At 44.6% G+C, this 17,407-nt stretch overlaps 1 protein-coding gene across 8 annotated transcripts in view; it reads left to right on the forward strand.

The window, feature by feature from the left end:
* The window catches only part of CARD11 (caspase recruitment domain family member 11), a 220,382-nt gene extending 207,033 nt beyond the window's left edge, over nucleotides 1-13,349 (forward strand). For 6 of the 8 annotated variants that reach the window (XM_063934190.1, XM_063934191.1, XM_063934195.1 and 3 more), the window contains 2 exons: nucleotides 8,664-8,779; nucleotides 13,099-13,349. In XM_063934190.1, the coding sequence (XP_063790260.1) occupies nucleotides 8,664-8,779; nucleotides 13,099-13,303 (321 nt within the window). In that variant the 3' untranslated portion in view covers nucleotides 13,304-13,349. Of the gene's footprint in view, nucleotides 1-8,663; nucleotides 8,780-11,220; nucleotides 11,759-13,098 lie in introns of those variants that run through there. The other 2 variants (XM_063934192.1, XM_063934193.1) reach the window with 2 other exon arrangements.
* Nucleotides 13,350-17,407: the final 4,058 nt, after the last annotated feature.

Raw genomic sequence — 17,407 nt, forward strand, 5'->3', positions numbered from 1 at the left:
GATAAAGCAGTTTGGGCAAGGTGTTCATCTTCACAATGTTAATTCTGCCTAACCAGGATAGACTGTTGTGTTGCCATCTACAGTAATAATTTTTAATTGATTGGAGTAAAGGGTAAAAGTTTAGGGACAGTAAACACAATAAATTGCTGGGGAGCTGGACCCAGAGGCGTAACTAGGGGTTTTGGAGCCCAGGGCAAGAATGGCGCCCCCCCCCATCCCAAATAAATAAATAAATAAATAATAATAAATAATATACAAAAGGAAAGTATGTGCGCACGCTAATGGCGATGTGCCAACATGACACGCCAGCTGTTTCAGGTCATACTGGGAACATTCTTTTCAATTCCACATGCACCTTAACATCATCATCTCCTACATAAATAGGTGTCACTGTGTATAAAGATGTCAGGGTGTGTATGTATAGATGTAGGTGCAGTGGTCGAAGTTTAATTTTTGAAGGGGGATATGAAAACGCGGAGGAAAAGGGGGCGTGGCCACTCAGAAGGGGGCGTGGCCGTCAGTGTAGTAGGACCCATTATACTATCTAGTACTGATGCCCCTTTCATATTATAACACACGGTAGGAGCCGAAATTCACATTATAGAGTGAGGGGATTCAACCCCCTTAATTAACAAGGCCTGTGGGGCACTGTGGTGAGGGGAGCCTACCCCCTTAATCGACTAATTACAGAGTTTAGCAGTGGAAGGGTTGCAGCGGTTTCTCACCCCAAGCTGCGGCGCTTCTGCCACCTCCGACACTCCACATCTTCGGCGCCGCCCGGGATGCAGAGCACCGCCCCGGGGATGCACCCTTTTCAGTGTGGTTTGCTGCGCTCCGAAGGGGAATCTTCTCTCCTGCTGCAGGATCCCGATCTGCGCCATCCTCCCCGCTGTTCCGTGCCGTCTTCTTTAAGCCAGCCAGGGTCTTCTGCCGGTGCTCCCATTGCTGGTCAGTCTCCTCCCTTGCTGCAGTGTCCCGGTCCACCGAAGGTTGGATGTCCTTCCCCGGTCCTGCGTCTGGCTGGACTCCTCTTCTGCGGCATCTTCTCCACTCAGTGGTGACAGGTGCAGGCGTGAATCCTCCAGGGCCTCCTTCCTACGTGCTGCTGCTGTCTGCTAATTAAAAAATAAGTAAGTTACGCCTCTGGTCGTCTCTCACTCAGCACACCATCACCTCCCCCTGCGTTGTCACTCAGCACACCATCACCTCCCCCTGCGTCGTCACTCAGCACACCATCACCTCCCCTGCGTCGTCACTCAGCACACCATAACCTACCTCTGCGTCGTCACTCACCACACCATCACCTCCCCCTGCATCGTCACTCAGCACACCATCACCTCCCCTGCGTCGTCACTCACTCAGCACACCATCACCTCAACCTGCGTCGTCACTCAGCACACCATCAGTTGGGAAATCCTAGGGTTAGTAACTGACTTTTGGAAATTCTTGTTATAGTTCGAAGACCGGCTATGACAAAATGGATGATACTTCTCAGGTCTCATCCACTGTCAGTCTTCCATTAGTTCTAAATGACTAACTTCCTGTGTGTGTGTGTGTGTGTGTGTGTGTGTGTGTGTGTGTGTGTGTGTGTGTGTGGGACAGTGGGAGTGTAAGTGAATATTGTAGTCCTGTGTGTATGAGGGGGGAGGCGAAAGTATGAGAATGTGTGTGTAGTCTGAGTGGGTGTGTGTGGAGTTTGGGGGTGGCCAGTCTGTGTGTGTGTGTGTAATCTACAGATTACACACACACACAGACTGGCCACTCCCCAAACCCCACACACACCCACTCAGACTACACACACATTCTCATACTTTCGCCTCCCCCCTCATACACACAGGACTACAATATTCACTTACACTCCCACTGTCCCACACACACACACACTTAACCCACACACACACTGTACTGCACCCCCCCTCCCCTCCCGACAATAAACTACTGCTGCCGCAGCCTGCCTGCTCACCTGCCGCCTCCGAAGACCCGCGCGCGTGCACCACCGAGGTCGCGCGCCTCCTCGATTAGACACTGCTTGGGGGGGGGGGGGGGGGAGTAGGGGGAGGCTCCGTGCTAGCTGCTGCCGCCTGTGTGACAGGCACAGCAGCCGGGTCTGGGGAGCCAGGGAGAGCCCGCCAGCGGAAACCATGTTGCATGGGGCGAGCGGAGCGGGCCGTGCAGGTGGCGGTGGCGCCCCCCTCTGCTGGGGCTGCCACTGCGCCCAGGGGCACGTGCCCTGCTTGCCCCATGCTAGTTACGTCTCTGGTGGGGGAGGGGAAAGTATGAGAATGTGTGTGTAGTCTTGAGTGGGTGTGTGTGGAGTTTGGGGGTGGCCAGTCTGTGTGTGTGTATAATCTACAGATTACACACACACCGACTGGCCACCCCCCAAACCTCACACACACCCACTCAGACTACACACACATTCTCATACTTTCGCCTCCCTCCCCCCCACACACACACAGGACTACAAATATTCACTTACACTCACACTGTCCCACACACACACACTTAACCCACGCACACACTGTACCGCACCCCCCCCTCCCGACAATAAACTACTACTACTGCTGCCGCCGCCTGCCTGCTCACCTGCCGCCTCCGAAGCCCCGCGCGCGCACACCTCAACAATTAGACACTGCTTGGGGGGGGGGGAGTAGGGGGAGGCTCCGTCCTAGCTGCTGCTGCCTGTACAGTGTGACAGGCACAGCAGCCGGGGCTGGGGAGACCGACGGCGGAAACCATGTCGCATGGGGCGAGCGGAGCGGGCCGTGCAGGTGGCGGTGGCGCCCCCCTCTGCTGGGGCTGCCACGGCGCCCAGGGCACGTGCCCTGCTCGCCCCATGCTAGTTACGCCTCTGGCTGGACCCCTAGATATGTTATATGGAAGTCCTTCCATATGAATGGGAAAGTAGTTTTTAAGATAGCTAATGTTGAAGGAGAGGTTGAAATATTAAGGGCATATGATTTGGACGTATTGACCTTAAAGGTAGAAAGTGAACTGAAAATATCCAATTCACACATGAGGTGTGGAAGCGAGTGAGTGAGTTGTGTGATGACTGTCAGTCATCTGCGAATAAGGCTAGTTTATAGTTTGTATCACCCACTTGCAGCTCTTTGATGTGATCGTTCGACCTAATAGCCCTAGCCAAAGCTTCAATATAAAGGACAAATATCAGGGGGGACAGGGGGCAACCTTGTCTCGTTCCATTGCTTGTAGGAAAATTGTCGGATTGGACCCTGTTAACCCGAACTCGAACTGATGGTCGTGTGTAAAGAGACAACACTCTATGAAAAGCCTGTGGACCCAATCCAATGTACTTTAGTACAGCTCTCATGAAATCCCAATTGACCCTATCAAAGGCCTTTTTGGCGTCTGTTGATAATAATATGGTAGGGGTCTAACTTTTAGATGCTAAGTGTATGAGGCTGAGGATCTTCATGGTATTATCTTTCGTCTCATGGTCTAGGAGAAAACCCACTTGAACATTGTGGATAAGGGATGGGAGAAATTCATTCAGCTTAAGAGCCATCAACTTTGTGAAAAGCTTAAGGTCCACATTAAGCAAAGATATGGGTCTATAACTGGAGCACACTGAGGGGTCCTTCCCTTGTTTAGGAATCACAGTGATTTGGGCTTCCAGGGATTGGTTGGAGAAGTGATTATCAGCCGAGATGGCATTAAAGGCTTGTAATAGCATGGGGGCAAGGGCATCTTTAAATATTTTGTAGTAAACAGCTGTAAAGCCATCTGGGCCCGGACTTTTACCAAAGGATGTAGAGGATATAACTTGCTCAACCTCCTGTAAAGTAAAAGTTTTTTCCAGGGAGTCTCTATCAGAAGGGGGCCAATTTAGGGTACGCCACTTTTTCCAGATACATCTTGGATTTCAGTATATTAGAAAGCGGATCGTGAACAGGAGAGGGGTCACCCAGGTTATATAAGGTAGAATGGTAATGTTTAAAACAAGCTGCTATCGCAGCTGTTTTAAAACAAAGGGAGCCTGCACTGTTTTTCATAGTGGGAATAAAGGAGGCCGCTGTCTGAGATCTAAGTGCCTGTTCCAACAAACAGCCTGGTTAATTAACCCATTGATAATATTTATTGCTGCATTTACGCACTGAGTTGGGTTTTGTTGTTGAGAATTTTCTTCAGTTGTGCGCGGGCCTCCGTTAATTCTACTAAATCAGATGGGGACAGGGAGGATTTGTGAAGAGTCGCCAAACAATTAATTTTATGCAACAGTGCGGTGGTAAGGGCCATTCTGTCCTTTTTGATAGAAGAGCCTAATTGGATCAGTTTGCCCTGTATAACGCATTTATGTGCTTCCTAAATAGTTATTTTCGAGATCTCCTCTGTGTCCTTAATGGAAAAATAATCAGATAGCGTCTTATCTAGTTCACCCTTGCAGTACTTGTCATGAAGGACGGATTTGTTAAGACGCCAGGGAAACGAGATGGGACCAAGAGAGACATAAACACCGGGGCATGGTCCGACCAAGTAATGGAGCCAATGGAGGCATCTACTAGCAAGGGGAGGTGCCTGTGACTTAAAAACAAGTAATCTAAGCGGGAGTAAACCTGGTGTGGGTGAGAGTAGAATGAAAAATCCGGGTCAGAAGGGTGTGTGACCGTCCAGGAATCAGCAAGTTGAAGTTCGTGAAATACCCTCTTAACCTGTATGTGTTTTTGTTTAGAAAATTTAGGGGCGGTAGGGGAAGTGTCAATGCATGGGTCCATAGTCCAGTTTAAGTCACCTCCCAAAACAACAATACTTGTAAAAAGGGATTCAAGACGGTGAAAATAGGAGCGAAAAAAAGGACGGTTGGTCCCGATTAGGGGCGTAGAGCGCTATGAGTGTGTATGTTTGTGAAAATATAGTGCAATTGACCACTAATAATCTACCAGGAACCAATTTATGAACAGAGATGTCAGCAACCTGCAGGAATTTAGAAAAAAAGTATAGTGACCCTCTTGGATTTACGTTCATGGTTATTGGAGTAAAATGCAAGGGGAAATCTATGGTTAGTAAGGGCAGGGCGGTGGGCAGAGATTTTAAAGTTTGTCTCCTGTACTAAAGCATTATCTACTCTGTCTGACCACAGTGTCCTAAATAGATGGGACCTCTTTTCAGGGATATTAAGACCTTTAGCATTTATTGAGCCAATTTTGAGCCTACCAGGAACAGACATTAAATCGCATAACGGTACAATGCAGTTGGGATCTCGGATAGGTCAATGAAGAGAAAGAAGATCCTTTCAGAAAGCTGTGAGATATCATGTTTAATAGATGCCAGCTCTCTACGCATGGTATCCTGGATGTCCTGCTTGGTGGGTAGTTTTCATGAATGTTAAAATGTCCTGGAGAGCTGTGTCTCCCTGAGTATGTGCAAGTGACTGATCCATAAGTAGGGGGGAGTTAGGAGAAGTGGATTGATGGGAAGAGGGTATATAAAGAGAGAGATCTCTGTTGGATTTAGCAGGAGTAGGTTGTAGAAAGGATCTCTGTCTGGGACGCGGTCTCTTTAGGTTGCAATGTATTTCCTTTCTTTTTCCCGGATCTGACCATGCTGAGATTAGAACAGATGGATAGGTGAGGTCATGAGGCAGAGAGCCTAGCTTCAAGTAAACTGGTGACTCACGGTGGAATGGCATTAGCATGCCTTTAGGTAATTCTTAGCTGCAAGGACAGTGAGAACACATCGGTTATGAGTTTCCCCTCTCCCCGTGAAGGAGGAGATGTGTACGGGGCAGTTACTATATCACCAGTGCACAGCAAATGTCCCGAAATGTCCCGAAGTGGCTCATAAATTCTTCCAATATATATGAATATACAGTAGCGGATCTTGCCACGGCAAGCAGGACTTTTTCCCGGGGCGCCGCCTTTCGAAGGGCGCGGCACCATGGCAAGATCCGCTACTGCCCCCAGCTGCCCGCTGTGTCCTGCTGCCGCTGCCCGCTGCCCCCCGCTGTGAAGGGAACTAGACGCGTAGCGTCTAGTTTCCCTTCGTGGAGAGGACCTCTACTGTGCGGTGCGCGATGACGTCATCGCGCACAGCATAGCATATTAGCGGCGCTACTCTACTGTACAGGAGGCGTAACTGACCATGCCCCCTGTATGAAGCCACGCACCTATTTCGCGCCCGGGACGCAAAAAGGGCTGGAACCGGCCCTGTGTATATACAAATGGGAGTGATGGAGCTATAAAAGTGAATCTATGTATTCAAAAGAGTCACTAGGGGGAGCTCCAACCCAATAAATGCACTTCACAAGTAGAGTCCATTGCAGCACATTAAATAACTATCATGAAAGAGCAACTAAATTTTTGCAGGTAGAGTAAGAATGTGAGCCAGGATAAGGGATTCTGTGGGAGATCACAGTGGTATGGCATGTCCCTTGTCACATTAGAGACAAGTGGCCTTTCAACCGGATCAGGTGTATAAGGGCCAGCAGCAATAGGGGCAAAGAAGACATCTCACTGGTCTGTGTGTAGCTTCAGGCTGTGGCAGTGTTCCCCAGCTCCAGGAAAAGATGGCTGCCAACTGTATGTTTAGGAGAAGGGGGTCGCAGCAAGTGGGCGCCACTGCACTCCAGTTGTGTAAAGGCTGATGTCAGGAGGCAGGGAGGGCGCCAGGTCCGAGCACTGGGACCAGAGGAGCCGCGTCAGTGGCGGGCGCCGCAGGTGTTGTCCGGCCCTGCGTCCGTGGGCGGCTGTGCAAGCTCAATGAGGGAAAGCTGGTGGGCGTCAGGCCCGGTCTAGGGGCTGGGTGAGCAGCTGCCACAGCAGACCAGAAGGCGGAGGTAGGCAGCAGGCTGACCCGGGGCGTAGGAGGTGCTAGGCCACGCAGCGGCCACAGACGGTATCCACTCCAGGATGAAGGGGGAAATTTAGTCCCCGGCTCGAGCAGAGGAGACAGGCTGCAACCCACAGAGAGGTAAGAGACCCCTCCCTGCTCCGTGAAACCTGACTCCTGCGGTAGGTAAGGTGCCCAGGCTCCGGGGGAGTAAGTGGGGAGGAGGGACGAGAGGGTTAAGCTCTGAGTAAAAGCTTTTTAGGGCTTCTATAGCTTGAGCCCTCATGAAACACGTCCTGTCTCAATGGCTGCAAAGCCACACCCCCTTGTCGGTATTTTAAATGTCGGGATTTTGACCGTTGGTCAATTGTCAGTATTTTGACTGTCGGCATTTTGATTGTAGGTATTTCATACTAAACCCTGGTGCAACGAGCAATGAGGAAGGCATAACAGATGCTTGGTTGCACAGGGAAAGCAATCCGCAGCAGAAAGAAGTAATAATGCCACTTGTATAAGTCATTGGTACAGCCACATCTAGAATACTATCTTCAGAAGGATATTAATACATTACAGACTGTACAAAGAAGGCCATCACTAAACTTACTTGGAATGACTAAAATATCTTAACATGTATAGTTTGGAGCAGAGAAGGGAAAGGGGGGACATAATAGAAACTTTCAAATATATCAATGGTTTTAACAAAGTCCAGGAGGGAAACATCGTTCAAAGGAAGAGAAGTGATAGAACACAAGGACAGCACGCTGAAATTGGAGGGAAGTAGGTTCAGGGGAAAACCCAAGGCGAGGTGGTAGAGGCTAAAGATATGTACACACGGTAAGATTCTTGCTATGCCAGATTTTGACTATGCAATTTCCTTTGAACTCCCCCTGAGCCCAGATAGCACAGATTTTAACTATTTGTACTTTCCATTTTGACTAAGTGCCAATTTTGACTATACTTTGTACTAGATAGTACACTAGATAGTCAAGATTAACTTGCCTGCACAGTCTATCTAGCCTTGCGATACCAGCCCCGCGGGAGTGCACATCTGTATCGCAAGCTGCCTAACACCTTAAGATGTGCACTAAAGGGGGGTACTCACGGAGCGATATTCTAAGCAATCTGACTAGATTGCTTAGAATATCGGCAGGATCGCTCCGTGTGTAGCCCCCTCGGCGATAGCGATGCGCGGCCCCGCACATCGCTATCGCCGCTGCTAGATTGGCCTGCATGCAGGCCAATCTAGCGGGTCGCTCACCTCACCCGCTGGGTGAAGTGAGCGGCCCCCCCCGTCTCCCCCCGCACGCTCAGCACAGATCGCGCTGTGCTGAGCGGCAGGAGAGATGTGTGCTGAGCGGTTCGCTCAGCACGCATCTCTCCTTGATCGGCCCGTGAGTACTGGGCTTAACTTTCCCTAAGATTTTGACTATATAGTCAAATTCTTACAGATTTATCTTACTGTGTGTACACACCTTAAGACAGTAGAGCAATTTAAAACATACAGATGGGATAGACATAAGGATATCCTTACAAAGAAATAAGGATCAAATAGGGTTTGAGGTTAAAAAAAAAATTGTTAAAAAGGGGCAGACCATATAGGCTAATAGTTTCTTATCTGCCATCAAATTCAGTTTCTATGTATATGAGTGCGAGTCAGACAACTATTTGTGTATTGACCTATGTATAAGTGCAACTAGATCTATTTTTCTATTGTAGAAATTAAAGTGATTGTTTATTACCCCTGCCTAAAAATATAATTACTACCTCTGCCATAGCATACATTTATGGGTTAGTGGTAAATGCCTGTATATGGTGCTAAAAGCTAAATATAGGGCATTGTGGATGTGTATTGTATTCATAGATTTGTTTCTTTGTAGAATAAACACTGTTTGCTGGAAGTTGGACTGGAATGTACAAAGGACTTAATAAAAGCCAAAATCTATCCAATTATTCTTTTCATCAAGATATCTGAGAAAAATATGAAGAGATTTAGGTAATACAGTGGCTATTTATATTACTCTCCAGATGCAAATGTTAAACGAAGCAGTGAATCAAATAATGCTAAATTCATGAACAGGGCTTTGGTCTGACAGGCATTTTTATGGTGCTGGAAAATCTATGCACCCATAGACATCTTTATATATTAAGAGAAAAGATTCAGTGTTTTTAAATGATGTATTTTATTCAGGTTTAGACTAGGTACTAAGAGACTCCAGCAAAATGTAGGTTTGTCTTAAACCGTAGAATTTAACCAACAGAAACTAACCAACAGAAACTAACTCCTAAAGTGGTTCACAGACTATGGAGATAACATTTTATATAATTTATATACTGTTTAATTTTCATTTTCAAATTCTGACTTAGAATAATTTGATTTCTTGCTGCATTGTAGAAAATTGATGATAAAATAATAACATGTGCCATCCACATTGAGTGTCAGAATCTGAAGTCAACCGAAGGCTGCATAGGAGGGATCAGAGGGTCCCTCTCCTGGGAGTAAGCATACATAGGCATTAAACAGTTTATGCCATCTGAAGGGGCCAAACTCCAAAAAGCTTAGTTTTTCGGCATTTGGTACATACTGTAGGGGTCAAATCGCTGTCCCCATTAACAATAATAGGCACTGCAACCTACACCAATGGTTAGCCATTTGCATGACATCAGGCACAGAGTAACAATTCATAAAATTGAGCAGAAACTGCAATTTCTATTTAATTTTATGGACCCCCCCCCCCCCCCTCCCCCACACACACTTAAATAGGCCCCTTAATGTGGCACTTACAGTATACCCAACTATAACACTCACCACAATTCTATACACACACACACACACACACACACACACACACACACACACACACACACACACACACACACATATATATTTATACAAACATTCGCCATTATCCTTATACAGTACCTTCACCTCACCCGACCACCAACTAGAAATCATTGTACAAAAATACAAGTACTAAGTCAATGAGAATACAAATGTGTTTGACAGTGCAGTGGTTAATCAAAATTGTACTCGCATTCACAAAGTCAGTGGCTTTCTCAATGCTGTCACCAGCAGTAAACGCTTGCTGCTTTTAGGAAAACTATAGATGTGAATGGGATTCAGACTATAGGTCGATTTTCATTAGGTCAACTCCATATTTGGTTAACAGGATCAAGATTAACATGGACAAAAGGTCGACATGGAAGGTCGACACTGGAAAAGGTTGACAGGTTCAAAAGGTCGATGTGCATATGGTCGAAATGACAAGGATCGACACGCATATGGTCGACACATGTTTTTGTTTTTTTCACATGTTTTTGTGCTTTTTCCTTCCTTGACTATCCATGTCACAAATCATAACCTTTAGAAACTTTGTGGTGAGTGAAGTTTGGCAAGCCCTTGAGGGGACACATTTCTACAGATAGAAAATGGTTGACCTTTTGTACCTATCAACTTTTTTCAGTGTCGACCTTTCATATGTCAACATTTTGTTCATGTTGACCTTGTGCCTGTTGACAATATGGGGTTGACCTAATGACTGTAGATCTAATGAATGTAGATCTTTTATACCACACCCGACAAGAACAAGCAAATATGGGGTCATTGAAAAAAAATTGTTTCCAATTTAAATCTTATTTGTGTTGTACAAAATGGACTGCTTTTTACCTGGTGGCCGACGTCAGCAAAATGAATGATCATTTCACACAATTTAATTTGGCCTGGCAGAACACCAGTAATGTTGGTGAGCTGGATAAAGGCGAAGAGGATTTAGTGTGTCCTATTCTTGAGGCGGTTGTGCAAGGGGTTACTGCTGAATGCACAGTCATTGGAAATCTGGACACTCTCAATGAGAGATTTCTAACTTCCCTGAGCTCCATGTAGGACACCTCTGTTATGGTTTGACAGATGTACATATCCATGTATGTGAATAGCTAAAGCTACACAAAGAATTATGACCGTGCACCTAAACAAAAAATAGAGATGCTTTCCTATAAACACTTTCAGCTATATTTTCTACTGGTACAACACTTTTATTTGCTTCTTCTCTGGTAGACAGACCATGGCGGATTAAAACAAGATTTTGTTTTGTATAGTGGAAAATTCAAATTGACTTGGTAAAAACTGCACATATATAAAGACATTCTGATTTTGACTAGTGCTGCAGAGCTATTAAGCCAAGAAAGAGTTGTAGATTATCTCAAGTGCAGCAATTTAAAGGAACCCAAACAGCATGGATTCACAGGGGGAGATCATGTCAAAGAAACCTTATTGACTTTTTTGACTGTGTGACTAGAGTGATGGATAAAGGTGGAGCCGTGGATATAGCTTATCTAGACTTTAGTAAGGCTTTTGACACTGTTCCACATCGCAGACTGCTAAATAAACTCAAAAGATTGGATACTAATATTGTTGAATGGATAAAATCTTGGTTGCAGGATAGAAAACAGAGTGTTGTAATAAATGGAGTCCATTCACAGGATGGTCAAAAGAGTGGCAATTACAGTTTAATGCCAAAAAAATGCAAATCATGCACTTGGGTCTCAAAAATCCAAAGGATAAATATAGTATTAATGATACTATACTGGAAACCACTGAGGAGGAAAGGGATCTAGGAGTCACTATTTCAGGTGACTTAAAGGCAGGTAAGCAATGTAACAAAGCAATGAGGGAAGCTAGTCAGATGCTTGGCTGCATTGGGAGAGGAATCAGCAGCAGTAAGAAAGACGTAATAATGCCACTGTATAGGTCATTCATACGGCCTTATCTAGAATACTGTGTTCAATTCTGGAGGCCATATCTTCAGAAGGATATTAATACATTAATGACTGTACAAAGAAGGGCAACTAAAATGGTGCATGGCCTACATCACAAAACATACCCAGAAAGACTAAAAAAGCTCAATATGTATAGTTTGTAGCAGAGAAGGAAAAGGGGGACATGATAGAAACTTTCAAATGGGTCTGGGATTGAGGGTCGACAGCACAAAGGTCGACACACCTTAGGTTGACGCCAATTGGTCGACACACCTTAGGTCGACATGGACAAAAGGTCGACATGGACAAAAGGTCGACAGGAACAAGGTCGACATGGAAAAAGGTCGACATGAGTTTTTTATGTTTTTTTGGTGTCGTTTTCTTCGTAGAGTGACCGGGAACCCCAATTAGTGCACCGCTTCGCTCGCCATGCTTCGGGCATGGTGCCTTCGCTCCGCTACCGCTTCGCTCGGCACACTTTACCGTTCCAATCGTAGTCCACGTGGATCGTTAAGTATGAAAAGGTTCAAAAAAAGAAAAAAATCGTGAAAAACTCATGTCGACCTTTTTCCATGTCGACCTTGTTCCTGTCGACCTTTTGTCCATGTCGACCCTTTGTCCATGTCGACCTAAGGTGTGTCGACCTTTGTGCTGTCGACCTGGAGTCCGGATACCCTTTCAAATATATCAAGGGTTTTAACAAAGTCCAGGTGGAAAACATTCTTCAAATGAAGAGCAGCAATAGGACACAAGGACATGCACTGAGACTGAAGGGAGGTAGGTTCAGGGGAAAGCTGAGGGAAAATTACTTTACAGAAAGGGTAGTGGACAAGTGGAGTAGCCTCCCATCAGATGTGGTAGAGGCTAAGACACTAGAGCAATTTAAACTTGCATGGGATAGACATAAGGATATCCTTACAAAGAAATAAGGATCAAAGAAGTTTTGAGATAAAAATATGGTAAAAAAAAAAAGGGGCAGACTAGATTGGCCAAGTGGTTCTGATCTGCCGTCAAATTCTATGTAACATAATCAAAAATATATACCAATATACATATGCAATTGTTTTTGCAAGTAATGCATAAATTTATGTTTAAGTAATCACATTTTTTTATGTATTTATTTTTTAAATTTGGTTGCCAAGATATCCACTTAGCGTCAGGATTTTATGAATGAAGGTCAAAGGAACAATTTTTGTTTTGAGAGAAAAACAGAAGTGTAACTAAATGATGAGGCTGCGCCAAATGCAATATTGGAATGTTTTCATTTCTGCAAGACATGTAGTGGAGTTACATCTTTGAAATCAAAATATGTTTGAATGTCGCATGTATGGATGAGCATTATAGGTCTTATTATACTGTACATATGGCCACTCCTATATTGGGCATGATGGTCAGTATAAATATGGGCATATGTGTAAGCAGACCTTTAAAACATGGTACAATTTCACATAGATGCACAGTACTGTTTAAGGAAGCATGTAAAGCTATAAAACTGAAATGCATTACCACTGTTGTTAGTAAGCAGTAAAAGCTTAATCTCATTGGAATCTCTTATTGCAGAAGGCTGCTGTCAAGGCAGGAAAACGAAGAAGAGTTTTTACGTACATGTCGCCAGAAGGAGAAGGAACTAGAAGCACTCCCTTGTCTCTATGCAACAGTAGAAACAGATGCGTGGAACACCATTGATGACTTCATTCGAGTTATCAAGGAAAAAATTGCAGAGGAACAAAGGAAAACAATCTGGATAGAGGATTGTCTTTTGTAAAACAATCTATATTTGTTATATTTAATATAAAAAAATAATATTCTGAGTCTCAACCTGTTTTTTCATCTGAAACGTAAGATGAAATGGCTTATAAGGTACAGATGTGTCCTCATATACAAGCCTCAATGCACCATGCGGTGCAAGATGCCTAGCGTGAGTAAGCAGCATTGAGCATCTTTCTGCGTCTTATGGGCTCTACACATTAGGCAATAACACTGAAAGATATGAACGATCTCGTTCATTAATGAACGAGATATCGTTCATATCTTTCAGTGTGTAGGAACCAGCGATGAACGATGTGCGGCCCAGCACTCGTTCATCATTGGTGCCAAGTCGCTTATACATGCAGGCCAATATGGACAACCTCGTCCATATTAGCATGCACTGCTACGGACCCGGGTGACAGCGGGGGAGTGAAGAAACCTTACTCCCACCCCCCCACCCCCACCGCTGGGTCTGCCGTATCGGCCAGCGGCAGATCAGCGGCATATCGCCGAATGTGTAGTGCCCATAAGTTGCAATGTGATGGAACAAAACAGCTACACTAGACTGCACTATTAAAATTATATGTGCCACTTGTATATCTGTGTGTGAGTCTGAATCTGTATACGAAGCACAGTGGAATTTGGCGTGAAAAAAAGCAATGGCTGCGCATCATAGCACTTTGTATAGAGATTCAGACTCAGCCTGGGATAGTTCTACTGCAAGAGTATGAACAGCGTCACCAACCTATGATGGGTTCAAGCTATGATGGGTTCAGTGTTGGACTGGGGCATAAAGGGTGCAATGGTAGTGACACACTGAAAGGAGGCGGTGCAAAGCTGCAGAGGTATTGCCAGCCAATTGAGGGGGTGTTGCAGAGAGTGCTGCAATGCCCCCCATATTATACAGAGAGTGGCGTAGTGACTGCCATAAAATGTAAAGAGTGTCACAGTGACGGCTATATAATACAGGGAGCGTCGCAGTGACAGCTATATAATTCAGAATGTTACAGTGACTTCCATATAATGCAGAAAGTATTGTAGTGACAGCCACCTAATACAGGGAGCATTGCAGTGACTGATATGAACATTGCAGTGACCACCTTATAATGGAGAGAGCATCACATTGACCGCCATATAATGGATAGACCAAAATTGACCCATATATAACACATAATATGAATATACCACCCTCTAGGTAGCATTAAAATATATTCACACCTTCACTGGCACTTACCAGGGAGGATCTGTGCAGCTCCAGAGTGTCCTGCATCTGCAATACTCCTGTGTGCCAAGAAAGGAATATACAGAGACAGGCTACAAAAGAGGAAGGAACAGGGACTCGGGATGATGGCGTGGGGTCTTTGGCAAGGGACCTAATTCAGACCTGATCACAGCAGCAAAATTTTTCTCTAATCAGACAAACCATGTGCACTGCAGGTCGGCCAGATATAACTTTTGCAGAGAGAGTTAGATTTGGGTGGGGTGTGTTGAAACTGAAATCTAAATTACAGTGTAAAAATAAAGCAGCCAGTATTTACCCTGCACAGAAACAAAATAACCCACCCATATCTAACTCTCTCTGCACATGTAATATCTTGTCCCCCTGCAGTGCACATGGTTTTGCCCAATAGAGAACAATTGTGCTGCTGCAATCAGGTCTGAATCAGGCCCAAGAACAGAAGCGTAACCATAGACAACATAGAGGAGAGGACAATTACTTTGGGTGAGGAGGCAGGATCTCAGGGAGGGTACTTGGGCATCTGGAGCTCAGGCCATAGCAGCTGATTCTTCAAAGTAGGCTCTACTAGTTCACAACAGTCCCAACTCCTTCTACCTGCGCCCCTGAGTTCTGACACACCCACAACAGACCGGGTTATGTCAGAGCTGTAACTGGGCATTTTGGTGCCATGAGCGAGGAAGAAGATTGGTGTCTCCCATCTTGGTGGCACACTGAGGGAAAGGTGTATCCATCATATTGCAATACCAGCTGAGGAAACCTGACATGGACAAGATCCATTGCACTACATCGGGAACTGTATGCAAAATACCACATAAAAAGAATGAGTGTTTATCTGCCATTCCACACAGCCAAAGGTATCATCTTGTACTATGGCTACAACTTAGGGGGGAATTTAATTTTTTCCACAACGATAATAAGTGGGCACCCGGCGGAGCAATTAAATTTTTGCTATGTTAGGGAATGAATGCTACAGGTAGATACATTTCTGCTCACAGTCTCTCAAGATGGCAAACAAAATATGATTTTTGGTCACTTAATGTTGAATAAGTAAAGCAGGCTATGGGACACTGGATCATTGGATTGCAGGATGAGCTGGGGCTTGGCACTTAAACTACTGTAATTTTAATTCTAAGCTCCTACCCCCTGCAACCCCATCCTGACAGTACTTCTTTTAAAAGAGTTCGGTAGGATGTAGCAGTAACCCAGTAAAACTACTAGAATAATTCAACAAATCCGCAGAAAAAGATGGCCAGGAACCAAAACCTTGCACGACTGAGAATGAGGGAGGGAATGCAGTGTGACAGCTGCTTCAGAGAAAAGGATTCAACAGTAAGTGTCCAAAAATCCTATTTTCTCTGTCAGCAAGGCTGGTGGGACGCTGGACCATGGGATGTTCAACAAGTGCACCTAGGGAAAGGAAAGCTCAGGATGCCTGACCGGAGAACTGTATGCTCACAGTGGGCATTGACAGAAGCAACAAAATGAAAATGGTTAAAACAAGTAAATGTGTGGACAGATGACCAGACCTGTTCCACCGAAGCCCCGTGTCGCATTGCCCAGGAGGCTGCCACTGCCCTAGTGGAATGCGCTGACACCCATTCTGGTACTGGTCAACCTGCACTAGTATAGGCTTTGGTTATGACCAAGTGGATCCAGTGTATTATGGTCTGCATTATAGCCGGCCAACTGTGTTTATGTGCGTCATAAAGAACAAGCAGAGAATCTGTGTGGCGGACAAATGTCTTGTCCAAGTAAATCCGCAGAGCTGGTTTAAGCAGCAACCGAAACACTTTGGGCTGGAACATAAGAGAATTGCTCTATCATCATGGAAAACGAGAAAAGGCGGCTTGCAAGACAAAGTCCCTAACTCAGAAACACGCCGATCTGAGTCAATAGCCATGTATGGGGTGATATTTTTAACTACTTTTTGAACGTAATTTTGTCCATGTGTAACTCCATTTTGTATATGTATGAACGTATTGCTTTATACAGGTTGAGTATCCCATATCCAAATATTCCGAAATACGGAATTTTTTGAGCGAGAGTGGGATAGTGAAACTTTTGTTTTCTGATGTTTCAATGTAAACAAAATTTGTTTAATACACAAAATTATTAAAAATATTGTATTAAATTACCTTCAGGCTGTGTGTATAAGGTGTAAATGAAACAAATAAATTGTGTGAAATTACACACACATTGTTTAATGCACAAAGTTATTAAAACTGTTGGCTAAAATTACCTTCAGGCTGTGTGTATAAGGTGTATATGAAACATAAATGCATTCTGTGCTTACGCTTAGGTCCCATCGCCATGACATCTCATTATGGTATGCAATTATTCCAAAATACAGAAAAATCCAATATCCAAAATACTTCTGGTCCCAAGCATTTTGGATAAGGGATACTCAACCTGTATATGTTTTTTTTTTTTTTTAGAATTAGTGCTTTGCAGACATATAGACACCAGTTAGAAATATAGTCTCACGTTAAGTTACAAGTTGTCTTTCTCCTTTGACTTGGTGTGAAAGACATACTTAGTAGGGAGCGTACACAGCTTTTAGGCTGGCTGATAATAATAAATATATGTTCCTATTATCAGTATCTCAGATAGAAAAGTAATGGAGGACTCGGTCATTGCTTTTAAGAATGGGCTAGATAAATTCCTAATGGATAAGGATATACTGTACAGGGTTATGATGGGTAAATAATGCACTATAGTAATAAAAAAAAAGATTAAAAAAAAGGAATAGACATAACGGCTAAAATTCACCACAGTTAAAATTAGTCTTAAAAATATAATATAACAGTTTAGGAGATCACTAACAGGTTGAACTTAATGGACAAACTGACTTTTTTCAACCACAGAAACTATATAACTATG

The sequence above is a fragment of the Pseudophryne corroboree genome, chromosome 7, assembly GCF_028390025.1.
Source record: "Pseudophryne corroboree isolate aPseCor3 chromosome 7, aPseCor3.hap2, whole genome shotgun sequence".
NCBI classification, from domain to species: Eukaryota; Metazoa; Chordata; class Amphibia; order Anura; family Myobatrachidae; genus Pseudophryne; species Pseudophryne corroboree.